At 34.1% G+C, this 24,299-nt stretch overlaps 1 protein-coding gene across 3 annotated transcripts in view; it reads left to right on the top strand.

The window, feature by feature from the left end:
* Positions 1-24,299, top strand: part of LOC140749030 (limbic system-associated membrane protein) — a 101,835-nt gene that overhangs the window by 10,597 nt on the left and 66,939 nt on the right. For all 3 annotated transcript variants that reach the window (XM_073082034.1, XM_073082035.1, XM_073082033.1), the window contains exon 3: positions 16,718-16,845. In XM_073082034.1, coding sequence (XP_072938135.1) covers positions 16,718-16,845 — 128 coding nt within the window. The remainder of the gene's footprint in view (positions 1-16,717; positions 16,846-24,299) is intronic.

The raw sequence follows: 24,299 nt of genomic DNA, 5'->3' as shown, positions 1-24,299 counted from the left end.
AGACAAACACACAAACACAAAACAAAAAAATAGTTATTTTTTTGCTAAAAAATTATTGATTCCTTAAAGTTTAGATTAGTTTCATTCCCACAATAAAGACGAATCCATCAAAACCTCATATTTGTAAAGTTGTCCCTGTAGTTCCGGGACCAGAATAGGGCTACGGTATCCCCTGCCTGTCGTAAGAGGCGACTAAAAGGGGCTTTCGGGGTTGCGGACGGCAAGAGTGGGAGCTCGAACCGCCCGGCCAGCGACCCCGGGGGGTTTTAGTGCGGTAAAAGTCCCACATAACCCCGTGTCGCTCCCACGGCACCGGGTACCTTTTGAAGGTTTCCCACTCAGAAAAAAAGGGCGTGCCAAAGAATGAGACATACTACATACAGACATAATATGTACATATGCTCGAAAAACATCCTGTATAGTCGGAAAAAACTGAGCTCTAAATTACCTCAAGAAACGTAGGTTTTGTTTTAAATTGCGAACCGACATTAGAAGTGTCTGGTTGACTTTGAAAAAATGCTCGTTTCACGTATAAGCCGTATTAGCATACCGTGACAGGTGCGAAGCCCTCGACCTTGGAGCATGCGAAGTTTTTACCTTTTGTAACACCCTTTATTTCGATTCGGACGGAAAAAGTATTGTGGAATGACGGAACGGGGTGATACAGGATGTTTTTTAAAGTAATGTTGTAAGCATGTAAGATCCCTGATGGTGAGGTCATTTAAATCATTATGACGCTACCGGAGAGGTGGCTACTGGAATACCTCAGAAAAGAATATCTCCCTTACCAGTCTTATCACACATTTCAAACCAGAACATAGAATAACGTTACTATTCTTATAGACTAACGTTTGTTAGACTGCATTTAACAGTTTCTCATAGGCAAAAATTGTCAAAGTTTTGGTACGCAGAAAAAAATAATAGATTAATTATTATTTTTTAATGGTGCATAAGTTATAATGCCTACTTTTTATAAATATCTGCATTTTACACCGGTTAATATAGAATACATCATTGCTTAAAATGATTGTTGAATAAATAAGACAGAAGCAGAGGTAGCTTCCGCAGTCGCCCCACGAAAGTTTAAAATTTATTCAAGAATTGTTACCCAAGATTATAATTACTATAATAAAGTTAAAGAGCTTGCAAACGGATGTCATTTTGAAATAAGTCAGTTCGTCTTACTACAAAGGGTTCAATTACTTTTAAAAATGTTTTTAGATTTTTAAATTTATCGGATATGAAAAAAACGCTTTCTACACTCACAGCCCCACTAGGACTCACACACCCACAGTGTCGTGGTTGCTATCGACACATACAAAGACGAATACATTCACCCAGACCCAGAAACAGAAATTTAATTTCATCATTTAGATATGTCTGGCCGGGTGTCGAACCCGGACTCTCTGCGCGTCAGGCCGATATGGTGATCGCATCACCACGCGAGTCGTCAAACGGGTTTGACTCTTATTTCAAAGCATATAAAGCTGTTGGCTTTGAGATAAGAATGAAACATTTTAATATCATTTATATACATAATAATGAAAACACCGTTTAAAATTTACATTTCTTTATGAAAATACTGAGAGCGGTAAGATAAAACTTCTTCGAATTATGTAGGATGGTGCAAATTACGCCATTAATTCTATCAATTAGACGAGGTTATTCCTAGTAAGGTTATAAGAATGCTAAGAACAGACCTCTCATTATTACCTAGAAATCTAATTTGAATATTTTTAAAAGTATATTCATTAAGGGTTGTAATATTAGTGGTTCGACTGGTGAGCGATCACCGCCACAATTATTTTTACCTAATAAGAATTTAATAATAAATTTTGCCTCATAAAAGGTGTTGATTTCTGTTATGTTCTGATTGAAAGGGTAAGGGAGAGATGGTGCTACACAACATACGCCGAATGTAAATAATATTAACCAATCTATTTTTTCATACCAAAGATCAAAATTTGTTGATCTTTAGTAAATAATGAACAGATTTAATATTAATCACGGCTGTCATAGATGTGTCAACGTATCTTTACTCGACGTCAGATAGGATTTAAATCTAATTTCACGACAAATAAATGCAATCGGGACTGACGTCAGGTTGAGTTTTAATGCCATTTCAGATATTTATAAGCGACATCAACCACTTATTTTCAATCAAACTATATGTTCATTAGTTTTTATCTGCTACAGCTTTATAATCAACTTGACCAAATAAAAGTTTTTTTTTGTAAAATTCAAGTAGGAAATGAGCATTTAGCCCATCTAAATATATATAACTCAAAGGTGACTGACTGACATAGTGATCTATCAACGCACAGCCCAAACTACTGGACGGATCGGGCTGAAATTTGGCATGCAAGTAGATGTTATGACGTCGGCATGCGCTAAGAAAGGATTTTGATCAATTCTACCCCCAAGGGGATAAAATAGGGGATGGAAATATTACTTCATAACGCCAGCGAAGCCGCGGGCAAAAGCTCGTTTAATTATAAATGGTCTCCGCATAGATACTTCCACGAAGTCCATGCAGAACAAGGGAAGGGATTCTACCTGAAGCCGATGACAGAAGTGTTGGTAACAACGACACATAAAATCTTAAAATCTATAGTCGATTCATAATTAGGTGTCCAAAATGTGAACAAATAAATGTCACTGTCAAAATGAACAAGAAATAAAAACTTTAACAAACTCAACAAAAAACGAAAACTTTACAATTATTCACAATTTAACAAACGCGCTATGTAAACGATAATACATTCGAGTTCAATTACAATCACGAAAATGAATAACATCAGCTACGAAACTTAAAAATGACGGCACAAGAAATGTTCTGGGTTCCGATTGTGTTACCTTTATCACATTTTAATTTTCTACCATAAACCTTGTTTTTTATTATTATTACTGTATGGAACGAAATTGAGGTAATATAAATATTAGAAAATGTGGATTGATCTTATTTTTTTTAGATTAATAATAAAATAAGAATCTACCATTTGAAGGGTATGTTCTTGGTAGGAAACAACACCTTTGTTTACATTTTGGACACCTAATTATGAATCAGACTATAATACTCGTATAATCGTCTCAAACGTTAGTCAATGGACACCCCTTCCACTAAAGCACAGAAATAGTTGCGGTCGTAATTAATTACATTAGAGCCTATGCATATTAAAGAAACTTATCTTCAGAAGGCGTTGTAAATGACCGCTTAACTTATAAAATTGCGCGGTTTATGTAAGTGTCCGTTTGACTTATAAAACGCTCGGCTTACATATAAGCCGCATTAGCATTCGGTGACAGGTGGGAAGCTCGCGACCTGCGATTCACGACCTTTCTTTTTGACCTTTCGCTCACCGTATAGCGTTTATTTTTTATATCACCTTTACTTTTTGCTTCCGTGATATTTTTATTGAAATGAAGTATACAGCGTCATATATATTTTTTTATAATATTGGCGTAGCAAACGAGCATGCAGTACAACTGATGGCAAGCTACTGTCGCCCATCAACATCTGTAATTAATCCCAGATAAGACTGGATCGTACACATATGCCGCTACTTCTAAGAACTAAATTGGAATGCCTCGGACAAGAATATCTCCCTTACCACACTCTTCAAACCAGAACACAGCGCTTACCGCTGCTGTAATTAGGTAGAAATAGGTGGCGAGACGGTGATGCCGCCAGAGTCGAACCGCAAAGGGTTCTACCACCTTATAAATATAAATCTTGCTATTTCATTATAAACAAAAAAAAACTCCTTAATGCCGCGGAAATCAATATGCTTTAATATGTAAATTAGACCATAGTTATTCACTAATTACGATATTATTAGTAACTACTCTATGAGTACTACTTGAACTTTATTATAAAATCTACTCAACGGTCTAAATTACAAAGTTAAGAGTTGCCCGACATTTGTTAATTTTCATATACCATTAGCAGTAAATTAAATAAATGATGAGCGGTTGAAATGATGTTACGCGCTTCTGACACTTAGGCCGTGTCTTCACTAGAACGACATAATATACGTGCTATTAAAATATTATGAAATTATACTTTAAATAATAAGTTTTTTATTCAAATATTGAAGTAACAAGTGAGCAGTTTATCTGCTGCAAGTAACGGTAAGTGGCTACAGTGCCCTGACCATGAGTTTTTACGTTTTGACAAATATGACTGTTTTGGTATTTGTTTACGTATTTGCCCATACAATTTCCAATCAGCGCCCCTAGCGGATTGTATCAGAACTATAGTGTCATTAACGTAACATTAAATGTCTAAATTGACAAAATGGCGCTTTATGTTTTGTTTCTCTTTTTTGCAGACATGTGAGGCAGACAGAAAGACTTGAACACTTACTTATTGTATATATCGGCGCTCCCCTGGGAGTGCCGGGGATTCCCGAGCTCTCATCCATCTTTCACACTTATGCAACTTACTTAAAACTTGATTATTTATGGAATTAAAAATAATACCACCGTTCACCAGAATTACGTTTTAATAATGCTCCATTACAATCCCTCCTTTTTATTACAATCATCATATCCTCTCAAAAAGGAAGTAGCGTTTTTAACCAAAATATGAATCAAGAGTGCTTTTATTAATTTAAAATACAGTAAGTTCAAATCCCATATGAAAGTAATTATTACAATAAAAATAATTAGCAATATATAAAACATTAAAACGTCATCAACTAATTTGTTTACATTTTTGCATAAATTAAGTTATAGGTTTGATCATTTATAAATACTGTGAAAAATATGAACATTGGCGCCATAATATGATTAACAATCTTTTATGAACGTTTTTAAAGAAGAGTAACGTATAAAAATCAGTAAGCAATTGAATAAGATATAATATTAGCAAAATAAGTTTTTAACATAAAGAGGCTTTTGTAAGTTACTGATATATTAATTTAACTTATAAAAATGGATGCATTATTGATCAGCACCATCTATCAACGATAAACAGGCAAAATCAAAACAGTATTATTTATATATTATTTAATATTTATTACAGAATTATTGCTAATGAATTATGTTCTAAATAAGTTATATAAAATTAGCAATACGTTTTAAATGAATTCTAGAATTATAAAACATTCAGAAACAATCCAAATTACACATAATAACATGTTTATTGAGCCTCATATAAATTGCATCCGTAAATTGCAACAAGGATATTTTATAGATGGCAAAGAAATTATAATTATTAAGCTTTAAATTATAAAACGTTTAACATTGTTTTAAATATAAATAATTATATTAAAATTTACTTTAATATAAATAATTATATTAAGTTACCATAATAATATTTGGAACCAAAAGACATAGATTGATAAACTTGCAAACTTACAATTTACAAAACTTGCCACTAGATGGCGCTATTATACCCATGCGCCCATACGGCCAAACTGACTCAAGCGCGCTCTCGGCGCTTATTACAAATGAAATAAAAATAATACATTTCTTTTGTGAACTTAAAAAAAGAGAATCAATAACAATAAAACATTTTACATGTAAAACAAAAATATAACATTTCTTTGAACATAAAAAAAATAAAAACATTTTAAACTAGAAACAAAAATAAAACATTTCTTTGAACATATACAGAGAGAAAACAAAATAATAAAACATTTTAAACTAAAAATAACAATAAAACATTTCTTTGAACATAAATATTTGTAAAATTAAATTAGAGATAAGATAAACAGTATTGCAATATGGTACCAGTAACCCCAGGATCCAAATCAAACCAACCATAACAACCATCACCCATATTGGGATCAAGCTGACAATAACCGGCATCACCCATCCCGGGATCTAGCCAAACGTAACAGGCATCACCCATCCTGGGCTCTAGCCAACCATAACAGGCATCACCCATCCTGGGATTTAGCCAACCAAGACCGGGAAAAGGATACACAAGGTGGCCAGCCTCGTGTTTAAGGATAGGATATTTGGATAGGGTAAAGGAGATATTAGTAAGGAACAACAAACAACATCATTATTTTATTTATCAACACAATCGTTGGTGCAGTTCAGTACTCACGGTATTACTCAAAACTACATGCAAATCTCATTGATCATCATTGGCCCATACGGCCGACCCTTCCGAAATATTTTCAAAAGGATCAAATTGAGCATGTAGAGCAGGTCTGAACAAATCATGTCCAGAAATCTTTTCAAAACTATGATGGTCATTAATATGTTTAATTTTGTAACGATCATTCGTTAGAACTTGTAAAACCTCCATAGGTCCTCAAATGTTGTGCCAAAATTAATTTTATGTCGTCGTGACAGCATAGCAATACAAAGTCAACTACTAATAGTATCAAACTTTAAATTTTCCTTTATCAAAACGCATTTTGTCTTGAAGAGACCGCTCGTCCATCCTTTGTTTTTTTTTTTTTTTTGGACGATATGAACATTAAGAATCTAGATCGTACATAGGAGAACACTGCTTACCAAATTAAATTTCCATAGGACTTTTACCTTTACTTGAAATGGTGTAGAGTAGCGTTATTTTTACACCAAAATAATTATAATAATAAATTCGGCAGATAATATTTTCATGTTAGCTGTAATAAATCAGATTGGCGGATTAAAAATAGACACAAAGTTTCGGAGGCATTTGATTGCTGTCTGCGTAGTGCGATCATTACAATAAATCATATGGACATATTTAATAAAACCCAAACAAACACAAAGGCCTATTCTGCTTGGTTATGTTTACCATTAACTCATTCAGTAATATCACTTATGAACAGTATGAAAATTAATAGCATTTTTTTTTTCTATTGGATGCAATGAAATGAGACAAGCCCCAGAATAACTCTTTACACAAATAAGGAAACCAGTATATTGTTGGCATAATTTCACTATTTTTTTTTAACTAAAATGTTGTAGCATTGTGATAATGGTCAATTAAGTGCCATCTAAAATTTTGTTATCAATCTGCACTTTTCATTCTAATAATTTAACAGTATATTGAAATAAAATAAGTATTAATGCTATCACCTATCCCCCTTTGGTATTGCCCTTTATTTCTACAATTTTACTTAGTTCAAAATCACGCTTTTGCTCAATTATAAGGCAATCGTGGTCATGTGTAACTGCATTGATATTAATTTTAATGAATAACATGATTAAGCATTGACAGCATTAAGGTTATTACATAACAAAATTAAGTAGTTATTAATAGGGTTGTGGTTGAAATAGCAAGGACTTACAAACCCATTACCTTTACAATTCAATAATAAAAACAAAATTTTGTAAATAGGCCCACCATCACTATATTCTCGGAGTTAATTCTCGTTTGTGACTAGATGCTCTTAATAACTTAAAGCCTGTGACTACTTTAAAATTCCTGACATGTGGGAAGTAACAAAAATGCTTGATAACTTTTACAACTGCAAGTGTCTCTAATTGATACGAATGTTACTTACTTGCTGCTGATGCTTACTTACGCAGACAGTGGTCCGGATGCTAAAGTAGGCAATTACAAATTGATTTTTATTTTGCCTCTGGATAAGAACTGCACTATAACCAATTGCACGGGCAATCTGTATGTAACTCTGTGGGTAAATTTGGGTCAAATATTGTTAATAAAGGTGAGGATGTTAATCGATCAATAATTTGTTGTCTAGCAACTTCATGACCTTTCGTCCTTTCCTAAGCAACATTAAGATTTAGTTAACTCACATAACGGGGCCAATATAGTAAAGATTAGAACAAATTTCTAGAAATAACCAGCTAAGCAGTTAAACTGTTAAAATTAACTTCCTTAGGATTCCTTGAAATTTTAGAATTAGCCAAAGCTTGGATTATTTTTATTTTTGCTAAGTTTGATTTCACTATTCTCCAAAATGTTACCTAAACATTAAATAGCAGTTTTATGAAAGGAGCATTTGGCAATATTTAATGAACATCCAGCTTGAGTAAGCCTTTTTAGGACTAATTGTAAATAATGTAAGTCCTCCTCCAGTTTCTGAAAAACTAAAATATCATCAACACAAACAAGAACAATGAGTTCCCTATAATTACCAAAATCTGTATTAATATTGCATTGTTAAACTGAAGGTGCATAGTAGAGATCAAATAGCATTCATAAATATTCAAATTGATGATCGCTGTCACAAACACTAACTTTTCAATTGAGTTAGGAGCTATAGGCATACCGTGGAACCCAGCAGCCATATCTAAACATGTTTTCTTGACATGAGTAATACAACTACTAAAAGGAAAAGAACTGTCACAAATGATACCATTATTTTTTTTTAAACCTTGTATAATCTCTTTAACCTTATCATGTTCCATTGGTGTTAGTCTGAATGTCCTTGTACAATAATATCGCAGTTTTTGTTTTTAATTTAATTGTTAATTGACCGGTAGTAACATCTGAAATGCCAGCTGTTAAATTGCTTTAAATTCATGTAACATTTTACACAATCTGTCAAGATAGATAGGATTAGAAATATCAGAATTACTCATTAATTACACAACATATCAGATTAATTATTCATTCATTAATCATTAAGTAACAGATCACATTTACACAAAATCTTTATTAATAATTACTGTGAGCCCTGATACTTTTAAAATATCAAACTGCAAACTCTGTTTCTCTCATTCACAACATACCATTGTAAATAGATATTTTCTCTTTCCACTAATGATGGAAAACTATATTACTTTTGCTGGAAATTAACCAACTACAGAAAGATTTTTTTTTTGAGTGACTTTTATGCTTACCATAATTTTATTATTAGTGCCAATAGATAAATGAGTAGCTGTGTCCTTATTTTTGGTATCAGTTTCAAAACAGGTTTTTGCATACAATCACAAGAGCTATGCCCAGGTTTGTTACAATTAAAACAAGTTAAATGAATTTTATTAAAATGATCAGTGCTTGGGACACGAGGCTTCTTATTATTATCAAATCAATCGCTAGTTAACGTAATTTTAGATGCCTCTCAATAACAATCGAAAGATCGAAAGAAAAATCTTTTTTTAATCGTAACAAATTTAGGTAATAGTTTGTTGAAGTTCCAAACACAAAAATTCCCGATAAATACCTGTTAAAATAGCGTCGACCGCTTCGGGATTCGAAGCTAGCCTGAGCCTCACATGTTTGAATAGAGCCCAAGCTATTGTAGCATATTCAGCATAACTGGCCACCTTGTTTGAATTTGAAGTCAATCCCGCCATCTTTGAACATCGTTCGCCAAACGAAACTTCCCGCCAAAAGTCGTCTGGATTAACTCATACTTGATTTGCCCCAAAATTGTTGAATTGGGAGACCACATATCAGCCCAAGTCTTCGGTGTAGCCCTTAGTAGCAAAATAGCCTTAATTTGAGGTTCATGCATAGGAAATGTCAACTTCAAAATAGTTTCGTCGACATGATTACACCAATCTCTCATATCATGTGCTCTTTCAGCGTAGTAAAAAGTTGGTAAATAAAAATCCATTCGACTGTGTGATTGTTTGGAGATAGGCTCATCAACAAGGCTCATACACAGTTCCACACCAAAAGTAGACTCCATAGGCCGGGGTTCCCGGTCACTGATTTGTGATCCCACCGCTGCTATCGGCGCTCCCCTGGGAGTGCCGGGGATTCCCGAGCTCTCATCCATCTTTCACACTTATGCAACTTACTTAAAACTTGATTATTTATGGAATTAAAAATAATACCACCGTTCACCAGAATTACGTTTTAATAATGCTCCATTACAATCCCTCCTTTTTATTACAATCATCATATCCTCTCAAAAAGGAAGTAGCGTTTTTAACCAAAATATGAATCAAGAGTGCTTTTATTAATTTAAAATACAGTAAGTTCAAATCCCATATGAAAGTAATTATTACAATAAAAATAATTAGCAATATATAAAACATTAAAACGTCATCAACTAATTTGTTTACATTTTTGCATAAATTAAGTTATAGGTTTGATCATTTATAAATACTGTGAAAAATATGAACATTGGCGCCATAATATGATTAACAATCTTTTATGAACGTTTTTAAAGAAGAGTAACGTATAAAAATCAGTAAGCAATTGAATAAGATATAATATTAGCAAAATAAGTTTTTAACATAAAGAGGCTTTTGTAAGTTACTGATATATTAATTTAACTTATAAAAATGGATGCATTATTGATCAGCACCATCTATCAACGATAAACAGGCAAAATCAAAACAGTATTATTTATATATTATTTAATATTTATTACAGAATTATTGCTAATGAATTATGTTCTAAATAAGTTATATAAAATTAGCAATACGTTTTAAATGAATTCTAGAATTATAAAACATTCAGAAACAATCCAAATTACACATAATAACATGTTTATTGAGCCTCATATAAATTGCATCCGTAAATTGCAACAAGGATATTTTATAGATGGCAAAGAAATTATAATTATTAAGCTTTAAATTATAAAACGTTTAACATTGTTTTAAATATAAATAATTATATTAAAATTTACTTTAATATAAATAATTATATTAAGTTACCATAATAATATTTGGAACCAAAAGACATAGATTGATAAACTTGCAAACTTACAATTTACAAAACTTGCCACTAGATGGCGCTATTATACCCATGCGCCCATATATACTTACTTATTGTTTACTTAGTGTACTGTCTATATAGACATGGCGGTGGTACTGCCAGGGTCAAATCACAACGGGTTTACCTTCAAACAAACTTTTAAATTGGGAATGAGCGAAAGTCCACCTAATTATTAGTAGTTATTGATCTCCATGGTCATCTCGAACAACTCCATAAAGAACAGATGCTACCTGTAGCCGAGCACAGGTGCATTGCCAGTCCTGAAGACTAGGATCACCTCATATGCAAGTTAGGTATAACAGCAGTGTTAAGCGCTGCTGTGTACTGATTTGAAGGGTGTGGTAAGGGAGACATACTTTTCCGAGGCAGTCTAGCTTAGTCCTCAAGGGTAGCGGCGCATTTGTGGAAGACCTCACGTAGACATATCCAATCCTATCTCGGGTTACAGATGTCCTTGGGCGGCAGTAGCCACTTACCATCAGGAGGACTGCATGCTCGTCTGCTACTCCTATATTATAAAAAAAAAATCCAGACCCTTTCACCAAAACAAGAATTGCTCCAAAATCGAAATAGGTATACCTCCCTCATCGAACCTTATCGATTCCACCACCCCTAATATAAACAGTATGTAAAACAATCATTTCAGTTTGAGAAGACCCTTACATTAATGACGTTATTTGATCCGTGACTCGATGCTTGGAAATTCAAATGATTTATCTCTGAGCGAAACTCAATAAAGCATACAAAATAAATATCTTAATGCTCAAGAGATCTGGTAAAATTCAATAATGACCGTCCTCGTATGGAATAGGGTATCGACATTTGTGTATCGATACTTGCGCTTTCATTTTCGATATGTTTTGATCGATACTTTTAGACGAGTTAAGAAAGTATCGATACTTTTAATATTATTTAGTTTATGTCGAGAAACGTAAAAGAGGTAGGAATAAAAAGTATTTAAGATAGTACTTACAATTTTGATACTCGCATGTGGCATCACAACCTTACTTATTTCTTCCCTATAAGAGTGGAGTGCTATAGTGTTCCATTTTTGAGTCATATTGGATTAGTGCTCAGGAGTTACATCTGTATAGCTACTATTATATTTGTTATTTTAAATTAGTCAAATGTTTAGAAATCTCTCGCATAAACAATGCCGCACTGAAAAAAAAACAACCAAAACGAACGTAAGATACCTCATATTAAAATGTATCAGTTGAAATCAAAGCCTGGTCTAAAGAAACATATATACACAATTAAACATTTATATACCCGTGTTTATATACCCGGTACCCGTGGTCCCGACAAAAGGCGTCCAGAGGAACACCGTGAGGTTTTAGCCGGTAGGAGTCCGGCATATCCTCTCCGCTACCCCCGAAGCTGAGAGGAACGCATGAAGGGTTTCCCCACAAAAGAAAAGGGTAGAATGTTCGGTGGTTTTGCCCCCCGAGACCCCAGATCGCAGTCCAACTTGTATTATTGCGTTAACTTGACCCATTTCGTGTTCCGATAAAGCTAAAATTATAAAACCACATTCATATTAATTGATAAACTACTACCACTATAAGCATCTTCAGATAATACCTTTATAAATATTCATTGATAAACTAGTACTACTATGAGTATCTTCAGATATTTTATACCTATTACTAATATCGATACGACCCTACACAGCGCGTAAAGTATCGATATATTTGAAATTTTACGGCACCCCAGGGTAGAATGTTCGGTGTTTTTGCCCCCCGAGACCCCAGATCGCGGTCCAACTTGTATTATTGCGTTAACTTGACCCATTTCGTGTTCCGTGCGAAATTTTAAACCGATCTGTCATTTACGCTTTGTGGAAAGTGAGTCGAGGAGACACGGATTAACAAGATTAACATTTAAAAGAGTTCTTGTTTGTTTGTTTTAGAGAAGGCTTCGTCCGTTTTTATTTTTTATCTGTACTTTTGTATGTACAAATAAGGATACCTATGAATAATAATATTTTAGAAGGATTCATCAGCATATAAAAATGCATTTAAAAATGTAAAAACGTGCTGAAAAACCTTTTTTTATTTTTCACGTTTTTCAATTTGTTGAGTGGATTATGTGTACTATACAGGTAATTTTTAAGTGCGTAAATGGTCTAATTGATCATTTATGACATACGATTTATTTTTCTTTGATTTAAATTAAACTTTAACGATTCAATTGTTAGATAATATGACCGTTGGTTTCAATATAAGACAAATTAAGTATTATATAAACTGATATTATATAAACTGAACACTTTTTATGTGAAGAAAAACATCTTACGTAAAAAGCATCTACCCACATCTGCCTACCCAACAGCTTTTCAAATTTTGCAGACAACACCTGCAAGGTGTATAGTATATAGGTAAATACTATAAAATCAACCCTTTCTTAAAGCAAATAAAAAACCTACCCGAGGTTAATGATCCCAGACCAGCAATGTTTAACTAAGTTTATAAATAAGTAGTCTAAGCAAAACTTGTCGCGAGACGGGAACTTTACGGGACTTCCGTTAGACATAACCCTGTTCACAAGTAATAGGCTCCATTATCGGTTTCAATTTTAATTATAACTCCATTTCAGATTGTTAGAGTGCTTTGTCTTTCGATATCTAGACCGTATTTGCTTAATGAGGTATTCTTTGCAACCTTGGAAGATCAAAGCTTTGTAAAGGAATAATTGTGCACGCGATATTTGTCAATAATACTCGTTTTAATCAATTGTAAATTTATTCCATATCTTTATGATCTTATTATAAAAACTGTTGATAAAAAATAGTGAAACTTAGATAGTATGCGATTCAAGGGCCATTCCTGTCACGCGGCTCTGAGCCCGTTTCCAGATCTGGTCCACATATTATGTACCACACACACGCGGATCTATTCGAAGCGAGAAACAGTCGCAGCAAGTTAATTTACACGTTCTGATGGCAACCGTGTGTGGTAGCAGATCCGCATGACAGGAAAAAGATCCTTAGATCCATATAATTTCAACTTGTTTCTATGGTTAGCTATACTTGACATCTTAAATTATGTATAATTATTGCCGTTATAAGAATATTAAAAACTTGAATACAGGCAGAAAATGTATAAAGATTTAACTCTTTAAATTTTGCAGATACAACATACAATATATATAAGTACATAAAGATTTAATAAAACATACCTTTCGGGGTTAAAGATCCCAATCACGCAATGTTTCAATAAGTCTAAGCAAAACTTGTCGTACTAAAGGGAACTTTACAGGAGTTCCATTAGACATAACCCTATTCGCAAGTAATAGGGTCCATTATCGGTTTCAATTTTAATTATAACTCCATTCCAGACTGTTTGTTGCTTTGTGTTTTCGATATCTAGACCGTATTTGCTTAATGAGTTTACCTGTACAACCTGGGAAGATCAAAGCTTTGTAAAGGAAATGAACAAGCATATTTGTAAGTAAAATACGAGTCTTAATAAATTGTAGATGTATTCCGTGTCTTTATGATATTGTAAAAAATATTTTGATGAAAAACAGTGAGACATAGAAGTTATGCGGTTAAAGGGCCATTTTCCTGTCACGCGGATGTAGGCCCATTTGCAGATCTGATCTACATATTTAATACCATACGCACACGGGTCTATAAGACGCGAGAGTCGGTCGCAGCGAGTTAATTTACGCGTTCTGATGGCTCACGCGTGCGGCCACAGATTAGCGTGACAGGAAAAAGGTAATATATAATTTTAACTTGTTTCTATCCTTAGCTATACTTTACATCTTATATTTTGTATAATTATCGCCGTTATAAGACTTTAATAGTTTTTTTTTAATTCGTTTTTTGTTTTGTTAAAATCCCTTTTTTTCTTTTTATTTGATAACAACAGTAAGAGCAGCGCTTAACACTGCTGTTAATAGGCAGAAATAGGTGTGGCGGTGGTGCCGCCGGAGTTGAACCACCTTTAACTACATAGACTATAACTTCGTTTTTTATTTATTAAAAGTTCACCAACGTAGTATACACTTATATAAATTACATTGCAAAAGTTAGATAAATAAGTCGTGTACCCACAATTATAGGTGAACACGGCATTTACAGAATTGACGCTCTAATAAGTTAAAATATATTGAAATTAAGATTACAATTTACATTAAATATAAGATAAGAATATACAATGCTATACCATTAATAAGAACTAAGATAAATAAAATATATTGAAATTAAAATTAAATCTAAATATAATACATTGAAATTAAATTAATACTTAAATAATAAGTCAGTAGTTAAAATAACAATAAGAATAGTTTAGCGGCTCTGTTCGCATTTCCGTAGTAATTATCATATAATTGCAGTAAATATATTATTTAATTGTCAAATAATTACATACAGACACTTTAATTTATTTATTTGTATATAAACAGAATAAACCAGCTTATTCCGCAATCTTGACGTTGTTATACTGCCGAGATGGAATATTAATGGCTGTTTATAAATTGGCGATGCCAAGTTTAGGTTTCCGGTTCTAGTGGAGGAGGTGCTACTATCTGTTATTTTTCGAAACTATTGCATAAATATTATAATAAAAAAAGATTAAAAATCTAATGAATACGAGTATTATTAAGACGCTGAATAAACAATACATTTACATACTCCTGTTTCGTTTTGAAGTGTGTGGTAAGGGAGACGTACTTTTCCGAGGCGTTCCAGCTTAGTCCTCAGGGGTAGCGGCGCATCTGTGGCCGACCTCAGGTAAGAATATCTAATGATAGCTGGGGTTGATTACAGATGTCCATGGGCGGCAGTAGCCACTTACTCGTACCATTAGGTGCACTGCATGCTCGTCTGCTACTCCTATACTATAAAAAATACATAGTAAACCAATATTAAAAGATACTATATCGTAATAAACGATGCTGAAATTCTTGCTCATACTAATATTTTATATCGAAGCTGTTTCGCTGACTGACGCTGACAGTGCAACTGGACAGGAACCACGGCTACATTTTTCTATTGTAAAATAGTTCTAGTATTTCGATGAAAAGGTGTGGATCCCAGTTGGCTTATATTTGCGACCATTTTAGTTCTACGACCATCTTAGTGGCAACGCATGATCGGTAGAATCCTTTTTTATATGATTGCAAATATATATGGCGACGTGACCACTTGCCAACATATTGCATGCTCGTTTGCTACTCTAGTTTTATAAAAGAATCTACAAGTTCACTAAAAATAAAAACGTTTATAATAAAAACAAAAGACCAAGTCTCGATACACTCGAGAAAAAAATTACAATCCTTCGAGTAGCGCACACGTAGTAGGGCTTAGCGGAACTACGTCATTTATGTTAATGAGCTTTCAAAGGGCTGTCAGAACAGCGGCAGTGGTTTGAAACCGCTTTATTCATACTGAAAATGAACAAATTGAGCTTGGTTTGGTAATTCTCTATGTAACTAATTAAAGTAATTACATATTAGTTGGAACTACTTTTCAAACTTATACAAATTTTAATGATTATAGCTAATTTATGTTATGAAACGCATGTATTTTGATATAATAAATTAGATTATTAAAAAATATTTGTGCGCCAATACTTGGTACAGTAAAAAAATCCGACAACTTAAAAATATAGGTTAAGTCAGTCCCACAATTAAGAGTAATCCTAGATGCTTTATATTAGAATACGTCCAGCTGCGGGGCGTTCGAAAGAATAACAAATGCATATTCATACGAACTGCCCGCATACACACATAAATATATACAATTTTGAAGGTGGTAGAACCCTTTGTGGTTCGACTTCGGCGGCACCAACACCACACCTGTTGCTACCTCGTAACAGCAGTGTTAGGCGCTGCTGTGTTCCGTTTTGAAGGGTGTGGTAAGGGAGACAGACTTTTCCGAGGCGTTCCAGATTAGTCCTCAGGGGTAGCGGCGCATCTGTGGCTGACCTCAGGTAGGAATATTTAATCCAATCTGGGTTTAATTACAGATGTCCATGGGCGGCAGTAGCCATCAGGTGGACTGCATGCTCGTCTGCTACCTCTATATTATAAAAAAAAAAACACTCGAAAAACGCTGTCAGACGAAAATATGATTATTGTAAGTTGTAAATGAAACATGTCTTAATCTTGTTACAGATTCCCAAACAACCACAAAGAAATCCTCAGAGGAGCCGGAGTTTGAGCGGCCGATCGGCAATCACACGTTCTTCCTCGGCAGGGAAGCTGTGCTGGGCTGTGCCGTAGTCAACTTGGGGAAACATAAAGTAAGTTTGATTAATTTGAAGATAGTTACAAAGAACTCGAAAGCATGGTAAGGGTACGAAGGTAGGCAAATCATTGTCATGTCATTAGATTCTACGTCATTATCAAAATACAACGAGACCATACTGCTAACGTTTGAAGGTGGTAGAGCCTTTTCTCCTTTTACAGTTAGACGGGTTTAGACTATAGTTTACTGCGGTGGCCAAGTGCGAATTGATAAACGCCCTTGACAATTTTGTAAGAACTCTTATTCCTGAAGGTTTTATCACGATGTTTCCCTTCACTAATACGCACGTACGAGTAACTTTGTAAAATCAAAAATGCATGCAAAAATTCGAACTTCGTACCTCCCGATTGAGATGGCTAGTTTCTAACTAGGCTATAACTGGGTTTGTAACTAACCAAGGTATTGTCCGCCTAAACTGCTAGTCCGCTCTGAATATAGAAATGAATCGCGTCGCCATAGCAAATTGTATGACTACACCTGCTCGCAACAACTTCAGAGCGGACTAGCAGTTTGACGCGGACTATAATACTTCAAAAACGGACTTCAATAAACTGATGAATAGTGGAACATTGTTTTCATCCAAGTTTTATTCATATTTACACGTATTCGTTTGTATTCGGTAATTGATGGCGGGTGTAACGTGTTTGCATTCGCTGAAAAATGTGACATGTGCAACATTTATGCACGTATTTACGTAAGTGAATCATGGATTCAGTATTTGTATGTACCGTTGAAAAGTTTGTTGAAAACCCGAAGTGTTGTCAGAAATTGAATTTAAAATAAATAAAAAATAGACACATTTACGTCTGTTAATTAATGCATATAAGCTTTGATGACATTGTCATTTTAAAATATATTGTAACTTTAAAGTTTTAAAAAAAATCCTAAACGTTACACAATAAATTACAATTAATTTAGGGTATGTTTTATTATATTAAATTTAAAAAAAAAACTATTTTGTTGTCATTCATTTATTTTTGCCAAACAGCTGTTAAAGTTGATGGAACTTCTCGTTTACGTGAGAAGGTGTGCCCTGTATAATCAAACTTGCTTTTTCATCAGCCCCGGATATTCAATTCTTTTAGGCGAGGCGACAACTGAAAATTGCCGCTTCCGGCTTGCCCCCCATAGGTCCGGGCCTGATTTTCATCACGATACAAAAACCTTGATCAATAAATGATTAATATGTTTATGTGATTAGACTAACACAACGTAGTACAGAGTGATAAAATATTTCCTAAAAATCATGCAGTATTGAGTAGATATTCATATTGTTGGGGTATCTCCAATGAAAGACTTGAATCCAGCTAATTATTTTTAATTAATTCCAAGACCTCCACAAATATCGTCCGTGACATCTGCCGTTTCCCGCCATAATCCACTTTTGTTTTTTTAAATCACGAATACAGCGTTACGGCCAATTAAATATGTGGCCAGCATTATTTTTCGAGTGAAAGGTTTTAAACTAATTTTAATTTTATTTATTTTTATAATGTTAAACTAACGCAGTAAGGTATAATAATAAATGAGACCTTACAATATCATAATACCACCATATTTATTTCATAATAGTTATTATCCATCATACAGCATATTACAAAAATCAATTATAATATCCATCCCCCAGCGAACCCTTTAAACATAGCTCCTAAAATGAGTCTCTGGAGCTCAATAATCTGGTCTGTTTCAACCGATATAAATTGTAATATCCATTTAAGGCCATTACCGCTAACATTTGTTCCATAGTGGATGTTTAATGACCAATATCGTGATACAGGTCATTACTGACTTAGTTATTAGAGGAACGTATTTTGGACTATTAGGGCGTTCTTTTATTTATACGCTTACGATCGGATCAATTCGTCTTGATTCGTGAGTCACTATGGCACTTATATATTTTTTTGAATTTTCAACTCTGTGGATTGATGCATAAGGCACCGTCGCTACGCTAATTTCTTAAATTCTTCTCGGAATTTGGCACTTTTTATATTATAAAATAGGAGTAGCAAACAAGCATGCATTAGGCCTGATGGTAAGTGGCTACTTCTGCTCATCGACATCTGTAATCAATCCCAGATAGGATTAGAGTCCTACCTAAGTTTAGGTACAGATGCGTTTGCTACCCTTTTAGAATTGATTTTTTCAAATAACCATGAATTAATTTGCGTAGTCATCACATTATGCTAGTAAACAGCCCTAAATATTATGATAAATGAGGTCAGACCCTTCCGTACGGGGAACTTATACACAATAATTAGTTTTGGAGCTGCGTTCAATGGGCTCCTGATTACTTTTGAAATTGATTACCAAATGTTAGTGATATTTCGATTAACCTAATGTACCATTACCAAAAATCAATAACTGTCCTTGTAATTTAATAAAAGTTTTGGTTTGGTTTGGTTTATCTATTGTAACGGGCAATTTTATTATTCATACAATAACAGAATTATTATCTAACTTGATTCATAAATAATGGTTTTAGTGACTAAGCTTTCTAAAGCTCGGTTGATTAAAATTTCAATCGTATGGTTATCTTTATTTTCTAGAACATAGTAATTCAACCCTTTTCATATCTGTTGGGCATGGAGCTACCTACAAGTGGGAAAATGCCTGGGGTATTAATAGCATAATACGTATGTTTATATGTTTATATTTTACAATGCCTATCAAAATTCAAAAACATTTTTTACTTATTGAGGTAGAAAGTAAGTTATTTTATTCTTTCTTCGTCTCTTTGAGAATAATAAAAAAATGGCACTTCTATTGCAAGGGTAGATTTTTGTTAGATTAATGTTAACCACATTCAAGTCTGACAGCAGTTGGTCTGCACCCTTGAAAATAGTCAATGAAATTTTCGCAATAAATTTCAGCGAGTCAGTCGCTCTGTAGTTCGGAACTTTCCCACTTCGCCTGAAATACGACCACCACATGAACAAAACACGTAACATCACGATGTTAACCGCATTTGATGTTTACCTACCGACGTAACTAAAATTCCTATCTAAATTAGTTTCGCTTGTAGATATTATGTTTAAGATAAAAAAAAAATCTTTATTTTCTAGTACATTACATGGGAATGCAACCCTTTTATTATTTTTTGGGCACGGTTCTACCTACAACTGGGAAAAAAACAAAATGAAAAAACAAAAAAATATGCGAATGTGTTTGTTTGTATGTTTGCTACATTTGCACACCTCAGGTAGGAATATGTAGTCCTATCTGGGGTTGATTACAGATGTCCATAGGCGGCAGTGGCCACTTACCATCAGGTGGACTGCATGCTCGTCTGCTACTCTTATATTATTAAAGAAAACTTACATTTCATAGTAACCTAACCGATTGTCTTTAAACTTTGTACACATGTTGTCAAGGATTCCAAAAACACGCTTTTATGATAAAATAAACTAAAAAGTAGAGAAGTATTCTATTTCATTATTTCATACATGCAGGGTAAGATAAGGATGTATGTTGATCTCTTTCTACTGAAAAACGGAGTTACTCACTGACAAACATATAAGTGAAGCTAATATAAAGCGTGTAAAAAGGACATTGTTTATCTTTTATCCCGAAAAACAGTCCTGGTCCTGAGGGATAGATAAAAACAACTTTTAAGGTTCCATTCACTATTCGATGTCATCAACCTCTGACCGCGAAGAAAGCCGCGGATAAAAACTAGTAGGTAATATTACTGAGTAAAATCAATTTCTAAGTAAAAAGAAATATTATCTTATAAAATACTAGACCGACCCGGCAAACGTTGTGTTGCCATATAAATAAAAAAAATGTTAAGGGTGAACAACCTTTATCACTTAGGGGTATGAAAAATAGATAGTACCCGATTCTCAGACCTACTGATTATGCCTATAAAATTTGGTGAAAATCGGTAAAGCTGTTTCGGAGGAGTACGGTAACTAACATTGTGACACGAGAATTTTATATATAAGATTATCATAACTTTGATAGTAAACAAGTGATTAACCCAAGCCTTAATATAATCAATCTCTAATGCATAACATAATTTAGTTGCTAAAATTATCTGTCAGTCAACCAAGCACATACTGACAGTTTATAACTTTGCTAAACTTCCCCAAATAATGGATGGGATGATTACAAACTTTCAATAATGTGTTTAACGCTTGGCCATCGTGCGGGTTATATTTCAAGCAAAGTGCTAAAGTTCCTAACTACTAACTACAGAGCGCTGACTGCTGATATATTGCGGGAATTTAGTTGACTATTTTTTCTGTGACAGCTGTTGTCCCTAATTTAGTCGCTTTGGGGTGAAATTTTAAGAATACTTTCTGCAGTGTTAAGCGCTGCTGTTATCTGGCTTGAAGGATATGGTAAGGGAGAAATATGGTATGGTATGGTAGATAAGGGATACCTATCGAAAACTTTTGAAAGTTTTTTTTTTTATAATATAGGAGTAGCAGACGAGCATGCAATCTACCTGATGGTAAGTGGCTACTGCTACCCATGGACATCTGTAGTCAACCCCAGGTAGAATTAGATATTCCTACCTGAGGTCGGCCACAGATGCGCCGCTACCCCTGAGGACTAAGCTGGAACGCCTCGGAAAAGTCTGTCTCCCTTACCACACCCTTCAAAGCGGAACACAGCAGCGCTAAACACTGCTGTTATTAGGTAGAAATAGGTGTGGCGGTGGTGGTGAACTTACTCATGGTTAGTAATGAATCTGTGGCTGACTTCACGTAAGACTCAAATCTATGATAAGGCTGTGGGGAGATATACTTGTCATTTTTCCACTATAGTTAGCGACGTTTTAGATACTCAAAAAATTGCATTTTACCTGGCGCACTTAACCCTCTTCAATCTAGTCCTGCATCTACCCGTAAATCTGTGATACCCGTAAATATCCGTAAATCGTATTACAAACTTTCAATAATGTGTTTAAGTTTAGTTTACAATTATTTCTGTGTCAGCTTATCCCTAATTTAGTTCTTTAAGGATGAATTTTCCGAAAAAAAACTATGTTAAAAGCCTTTAGAAACGTAGTAAATCGGTTGGGTTTAACTGGCTTCATATTCACTATAATTAATAAAATTTAACCCTCACATACATACGATCTAACAAGGCAAGTGAAATTGAACCGACCATTTCTCGGCAATTCAAAATATAAACAAATCTAAAATGTCCTTGCGTTAAATAAACTGGGAACAAACATTTGTGCTCTACTTACACTGTGTTATTATTGGAAAAATTTTTCATGTGGAAATAAAATTGTAAGGTGTATTGATTGAATTGTATATCGTTAGCAGATAGTAAAATGCTAGCTGGTAATGTATGGTTTCAAATATGAAGTAGTGACAGCCTAGTGGTTAAGAAACTCGGCGTCCCGATCGAAGGGTCCGCGGGTAATATTCCAGGCACCTTTGATTTTTCAAAGTTATCTACGTATTAGAAATTAATTATCACTTGCTTAAATAGTGAAGGAAAACATCGTGGGAAAACTTGCATGCCTGAGAAATTTTAATAAAAATATTCAATGATTTGTGAAGTCTACCAATTCGCACTTGATCAGCGCGGTGAACTATGGCAAAATCTCTTTCTAAGAAGAGACCCGTTCCCAGCAGAGCGACAGTAATGGATTGATGATGAATATATGATTTCTGGGCACAGTAACTAAATATAGTAGTAGCAGTGCACCTGATGGTAAGTGGCTACTGCCGCCCATGGACATCTGCTATTAACCTCAGATAGGATTAGATATACCTGAGATTGCAACAGATGCGCCGCTACTCTTGAGGCTTAAGCCTAGAGCGAACACAAAACACTGTTCAATAAATATAAGAAACATATACATAATTTTGAATTTTGTTCAATAGATTCTTATATGTATAGTGTAGATAAGCAGTTAAAAAAATTATGACATTTCTATTCAGTGACTTCACTGGTGTTGCGCGTAAAGTGTGGATATATATGTTTGTCTCTTTCTACGTAACGCCTCAACTTTTCGTGTTACACTTGATTTTACTCCTCATAAAATTTCCGTACCGGGCCTTATAACTCAAATCGTTTCTTAAGGAGTAAACTCCAATATTTTGGTAAATTTATTTCTTAACTGACTGAATAACATAACATATTGATGTTAACTATTTTTGCTATGAGAAGAATAAATTATTGTACAATCGCATACCTAAAACTTCTATACAAAATCCTTTTTAACATTACAATGGGCTTAAACGATAATCTGAGACTTACCTAGATATAACAGATTACCTAGTTGATACACGAATAAATCTGTTTTTACCATTTAACTTGTTAGTAGTTGTAATCTTCAGATTACGTATTTAAAGCACTTTATTGGCGTCATAATTTTTATATGTTATATCAACATATGTCTCATAAATCTCATACATTTTATGTATCTTATAAATTGTCCGCTTACCGGGTGGTTTGCAAGCGCGTTTGCTACTCTTATACTATAGAAAAAAAGCCTTAAAAACGCCACAAAAATACATAAAATGAGTTCAAGGAATCTCAAATAGTCTTATCAAAATAGTGATAAGAAAATCTAAGAAGCACAGCTAATATATTCATAAGCTTAAAGCTCCTACTCCCAAGATACTGCAATAAATTATACCGTTACCTAAAATTTAAGTAAAGCTTACTTGAAATTACAGAAGTTTTCTTATTACGATTTCTTATTCACAAACTAAATATAAAGAAAATAATTTGAAATATTTTAACTCTGAGATTAAGGACGAAAAATACTAATTTCCCTTGAGGACCCAAAATCCTTATTATTATGTTTGTCCTGTCATACTTTTTGGATCATTTTTGGATGTGGTAGAACCCTTTGTGGTTTGATTCCTGAGGCACCATGGTCATGTCTATTTCTGCCTAATAATAGTAGTGTTTAGTTTCATCATCGACCCAATAGTGCCTCTGCTGGGCACGGGTCTCCTCTCAGAATGACAAAGATTAGGCCATAGTCCACTGCACTAGCCACGTGCGTATTGGTAGACTTCACACACCTTTGAGATTTTTTTATATAAAATCTCTCAGGTGTGCAGGATTCCGCACGATGTTTTCCTTCACCGTATAAGCAAGGGATAATTAATTTCTAATACGCACATAATTTTGAAAAATCAAGGCTGAGTTTCTTAACTACTAGGTTATCGATTCGGCTGTCGCCCTTTGAGTACGGAACCCTAAATTAACGTCATTATTGTCTTTATATAAACCAATAGGTTAAGAAACTCGGCCTCTCGATCGAGGGGTCCGAGGTTCAAATCCCAAGCATGCACCTCTAATTTTTCAAAATTATGTGCGTATCAGAAACTAATTATCACTTGCTTAAACGGTGAAGGAAAACATCGTGAGAAAACCTGCACACCTGAGAGATTTTATATAAAAAAATCTCAAAGATATGTGAAGTTACCAATACGCAATTGGCCTAATCCTTCTCATTATAAGAGGAGACCA

This window comes from Epargyreus clarus, unplaced genomic scaffold (assembly GCF_041222505.1).
Source record: "Epargyreus clarus isolate Ecla_fem2 unplaced genomic scaffold, WU_Ecla_fem_2.2 ptg000017l, whole genome shotgun sequence".
NCBI classification, from domain to species: Eukaryota; Metazoa; Arthropoda; class Insecta; order Lepidoptera; family Hesperiidae; genus Epargyreus; species Epargyreus clarus.
This window is presented reverse-complemented; position numbering and strand designations above follow the sequence as displayed.